Here is a 4,984-nt window from a genome sequence, read left to right on the forward strand (position 1 = left end):
AGCACTTTGCTTGTCTAGTTTGCAATTATTCCTATACAAGAAGCATCATTTCCCCCTATAACCACGTTTCCAAAGGGCCATTGTGCTGTGAAGAAAACGAAAACAAAACCAGCCAACCTGGTTCTGATTTGGCTCAATACCCCATCTGCTAAGCTACATGAAATTTTTCAGAATTGACTCCTTTCTGGCAACAAGTGGCATAAATCAGTTTAAGTCCCCATCATGCTTATTCATGCTGCTTAGAAAAGGAGGGGGTAGATTTACAATATATGTCCCTAGTTTCTGTTTTGGAAATGACATAAGCATTTCCATTTTTTCGAGAGTACTTATTCAATTAATCATCCAGCCATTTATTTGTTGCTGTTAACATTAGCACATGCTACTGAACTAGAATACCAAGGTTTTAGGTACTCTGCTTTCTTGGCTGAGCACAGTATATTCCCGGAGGAGCTGGGTTATAATCACAATGCTATCCAAATAAATGAAAGACTCAAGCATAATTTCAGTGTCCATATTTCAAAAATTTATTTATCTCAAACTGTGCATAATGGAGTAAAAACTTAAGTTGAAAATGTACCTGTTATAAGGATGGTATTAGTTCAAATATATACATGGATTCTCGGCAGACTGATTCAATAATACAGAGCCGAATCTTTAAAATACAACTACGGAAACTAAAAGTGGGAAAACCTTAAAATATCACAATAAATTTACAGAAATATTACAAACCATAAGAAAATATTTCAAACACAGTAATTTCATGTTGGTTTTTTATCTGAACAAAATGGAAAGTTGGGAAACAAAAAACTATTATAAATTACCAACGATGTCAACCTGCATGGCCATTTTTGCTTTTAACAGTTAAGTTAAAAAAATTTAGTACAATCTAAAACTTTTGCCCCTTTAGAGACCACGGATATGGTTTTGCCAGTACTTATTCTAATTTTTCCCTTTTGTACAATTTTTAAACAATTAAAATGCCCAATCTGGTTAATTTTCTTCTTTGCACGTTTGCAACTGTCCTAAATTTCAGCTGCAGAATAAAAATTCAGCCAGAAGCCTCTCCTTGAAAAATATTGGCAAATTCTCAGCTTATAAACAATGGACATTTTGATTGCCATGTTTATCTCGATAAATACTGTACAAAAGTTGCTTGCAAATATTAAAACATTTTTTTTCGTCGCTTGGAGACTAGCTCTAAGTATTATTGGTAAAGACTTTTGCAAACTTTCTGCAAAGCTCCTACCGTATCACTAGAACTTTTAAAAAGTTTTGCGTAGTTTTCTTTCCTCCAGATCTATACAAGGTCCATTCCCTCACCCTCCCCACCTCGCCCACCCCAGGTTTTCTCTGTACAAAAATAGTCCCCCCAAAAGAAGTCCAGGATCTCTCATAAAAGTTTTCTTGCCGGCATCGCGGTTTTTGCGTGAGTGTGGATGGGATTGGCATTTTCTTTTGCAGCTGTCATTTGCTGTGGATGGTTTTGTTTTGTTTTGAGCGTACCAGGTTTTTCTCCATGCTGTTTCTTGCTGTCCTCCATTTCCCTCTTTTTCTTTGAAAATGTCTCCCCCGCCCCCTCCAGTTCACCGTCCGGCCCTCACATATGTGAGAGGGGCAGTGTGCCGTTAATGGCCGTGCCGGGCACCGGGCCGCTCTGGTAGTGCTGGGACATGTGAAGTCTGCTGGGGGCGGCGGGCTCCGGTACCTCGGCGCCGGGGAGGTACATGCTGATCATGTCCCGGAGGTCGCCGGCTTGGCAGGGCGCCCTGGAGTGGGAAGAAGAGGTAACCACGGGGGGGCTGGAGCTGGCCTCGGACTTCACCACCGAGCCCATGGAGCCAAGCGCCATGCCAGGGGTGCCCTGCTGAGAATAGGACATGCTGTAGGTGGGCGAGCCGTTCATGTAGGTCTGCGAGCTGGTCATAGAGTTGTACTGCAGGGCGCTCACGTCGTAGCGGTGCATGGGCTGCATCTGAGCGGCGCCGTGCGCGTTGAGGCCCGGGTGCTGCGGGTAGCCCAGCTGGTCCTGCATCATGCTGTAGCTGCCGTTGCTCCAACCGTTCATGTGCGCGTAGCTGTCCATGCGCTGGTTCACGCCCGCGCCGAGGCCGGCGCCCACCCCGACCCCGCTCGCCATGCTGTTGCCGCCCGGGGCAAGCAGCCCTCCGGGCAGTGTGTACTTATCCTTCTTCATGAGCGTCTTGGTTTTCCGCCGGGGCCGGTATTTATAATCCGGGTGCTCCTTCATGTGCAGCGCTCGCAGCCGCTTGGCCTCGTCGATGAACGGCCGCTTCTCCGTCTCCGACAAAAGTTTCCACTCGGCTCCCAAGCGCTTGCTGATCTCCGAGTTGTGCATCTTAGGGTTCTCTTGGGCCATCTTGCGCCGCTGCCCGCGGGACCACACCATGAAGGCGTTCATGGGCCGCTTGACGCGGTCCGGACTGTTCTTCTGGTTGCCGCCCGCCGCCGCCGCGGTGGAGTTGCCGCCGCCGCCGCCGCCGCCCCCCGAAGTTTGCTGCGGGCCCGGCGGCTTCAGCTCCGTCTCCATCATGTTGTACATGCGGGCGCTGTGCGCGGGCCCGGCCCGCCGGCGGCCGCCGACCCTCGGCCCGGCCGGGACTTTGGGGGGCCCGCGGGCGGGGGGGAGAGGAGGAGGGGAGGCGGGCGGGGGTGTCGGGAGCGCAGGGCTCCGCGAGGAAAATCAGGCGAAGAATAATTTGGGGGAAGAAAAGAAAGAGAGAGGCAAACTGGAATCAGGATCAAAAAAGCGCTTCCCTCCTCTTCTGGCCGATCCAGCCGCAGCCGATGATTGTTATTATTATTTTTTGGAAAGGCTTAAGCCTGGGGCTCAAACTTCTCTCCCTTTCTTTCTCCCTCTTCTTCTTTCTCTCAGTCCTAGTCTTAAAGAGGCAGCAAACTACTTTCCCCCTTTTGCAAACACTCTCTTCTCTGCCTTGACAACTCCTGATACTTTTTTGAACAAGTTAATAGACAACCATCCATGTGACGGGGGCTGTCAGGGAATAAATGGGTTTCCAGCGACCAATCAGCGCGCGGCGGCTCCTCCACTCGAGCCCGGCCTCGCCGGCGGGTTTTGCATGAAAGGGGGCGGGGCCTGCCGCGCCGCCGGCCGCGCGGGGGAGGCGGGGGGAGGCGCGGGGAGGAGGGAGGGGGAGGCGGCTCCCACAGCCTGCCTGCCAGCCACTGAGAAACCTTTGTATCCCCTCTCGCAGCAACAGGTCACGCCACACGCCTTTTCGGAGGAAGTGGGTAAACAGCCCAAAGACTACGATATTTTCTTCTTTAAACTTAATCTTTAATTTACTCTTTTGGTCCGGGCTGCTGAAATGAGGAGCGGGGCGCGAGAAGCTGAGATGGGGGGAGGTGGGGCAGGGCAGAGAAGGTGGCTCAGTGAGACTGTCCCACTAATATTTCGGGAAACCAGCCGTGCTGGAGTTGGTGTGTTATTGTTCTCCCGCTCCTCCACACACTTTCCCCAACTCCAGCCGCTCCAGCGCTTCTCCCTAAGCTGGCTTCTCCGCTCGCCCGCCTCGCTCCACGGGCACCGACACTCGCTCGCCCCCTTCTCACACTGTCCAGACAAGAAGTTCTGTCCTCAAAACCTTCTTGCTTCCACGTAATGTGCTCTCTTTCTTTCTTTCTTTTTTAAATAAAGCCTGCTCCGACTGTGCGGCTGCCTCCAGAGCTGAGGTCAAACCGGGCCTGTGTGAGCAGCCGAGTCCACCCTCTTCCCGGCCCAGCTCAGCCCGCGGGGCAGGAAACCACAGCTTGGTCCTCGCCCAGCCGCAGCTCCCACCCGTCTTCCTCCCTCAGTCGGTGCAAAAGGGGACGCTCGTCCTCTCTCCCCATTCTCCTGAGCTCCCCGCCCCACCCCACCCCCGCCCCAAGGAGGGATCTCAGTGGAGCGGGGTTCCAAAGGGGGGCTGGGGGAAGAAGATCAACAGAAGGGCCCTGAGAAGTGCGGGCTATGGGGGAGGGTAGTCTCAACTTCCTGGCATCCCCGGGCACTGCTTGGAGGTGGCTTTTGAGCCGCAGTCACAAACTCCCTCCCACGCAGAGTTCCCAGGACTCCAGCAGAACCAGTCCTGGCATTTCCACCACTGACTTCTACCGCGGTGGCCGCATCGCCTGGGTCTGGGCTGCCCTCGAAGGGGGCAGGGAGGCGGGGTGGTGCTCTCCAGGCACAGGTGCAGGCCAGGCAAGGCAAGAGGAAGGCGACCTGGGCTGGAGAAGGGAGCGAACCCGGCCAGGCCCGGGCTGGAGGAGGATGGGATGGGGGCGGGAGTAGGGGACCAGGAATCCTGCCCTCCCAGGACCCAAGAGGGTAATTTTAGCCGCTCTCCCATTGTCCCGACGTAAAGATTTCAATAGGTAGGCGCTCAATGCGCAGAGCAATGGCAGCACGTCCGTTACAAATAGGTAGTTTTGTTTCTCTTGTTGTCGCTACACGGAGTCAAACAAAGCCCCGTCTAAGTTTCCTTCCACTCTCTTGTTGGGATCTTTGTGGCTAAAATGCACTTGACTACAAAGCGGGGTGGGGTGGTAGTGGCGGGGGTTGGCGGGGGGGGGGCGGGAGGAGATAAAAAAAAAAAAAACCTGATGCCATTTCTTCTTTATAAAGGGCTTAAACCATCAGGGTTGCTTATTTTCTTTCTTCTGTAACACTCTCTCCGCCTCCCTCCTCCCCTGATCTACCCTTACTCACCCAAAGAAAATGTACTGAATAGTATCTGTCGGCCACGTTCCATTTATTATCTTTACAAAACTGTGCATTGTTTTGTTCCTTACTAACCTTCTTCCCATAACCTACCCACACCCCACCCCCCCACCCCGCCGCACCGCTCCAGCTTCCCGATCCCTGCCTTCCCAGGCTTTTCTGTTCTAGTCAAACTCAAGATAAGTCTGCTCACTGGAAACCCAGAAAAGTTGTGGAAAAGTTGCAGACTTTTCTAGTAAATTATTA

General features: G+C 52.4%; 1 protein-coding gene across 1 annotated transcript; it reads right to left on the minus strand.

The window, feature by feature from the left end:
- Positions 1–523: 523 nt before the first annotated feature.
- Positions 524–2,690, minus strand: SOX2 (SRY-box transcription factor 2). The gene has a single exon (XM_055418721.2). The coding sequence runs from the start codon at positions 2,558–2,560 to the stop codon at positions 1,598–1,600; it is 963 nt and encodes a 320-aa protein (XP_055274696.1). The 5' UTR covers positions 2,561–2,690; the 3' UTR covers positions 524–1,597.
- Positions 2,691–4,984: the final 2,294 nt, after the last annotated feature.

This window comes from Moschus berezovskii, chromosome 1, assembly GCF_049115385.1.
Source record: "Moschus berezovskii isolate FMDL1 chromosome 1, NW_MosBer_1.0, whole genome shotgun sequence".
NCBI lineage: Eukaryota > Metazoa > Chordata > Mammalia > Artiodactyla > Moschidae > Moschus > Moschus berezovskii.

What these genes read in the sequence shown, in the direction of transcription:
- SOX2 (XM_055418721.2), bottom strand. Translation starts at nt 2,560, where the DNA reads ATGTACAACATGATGGAGACGGAGCTGAAGCCGCCGGGCCCGCAGCAA.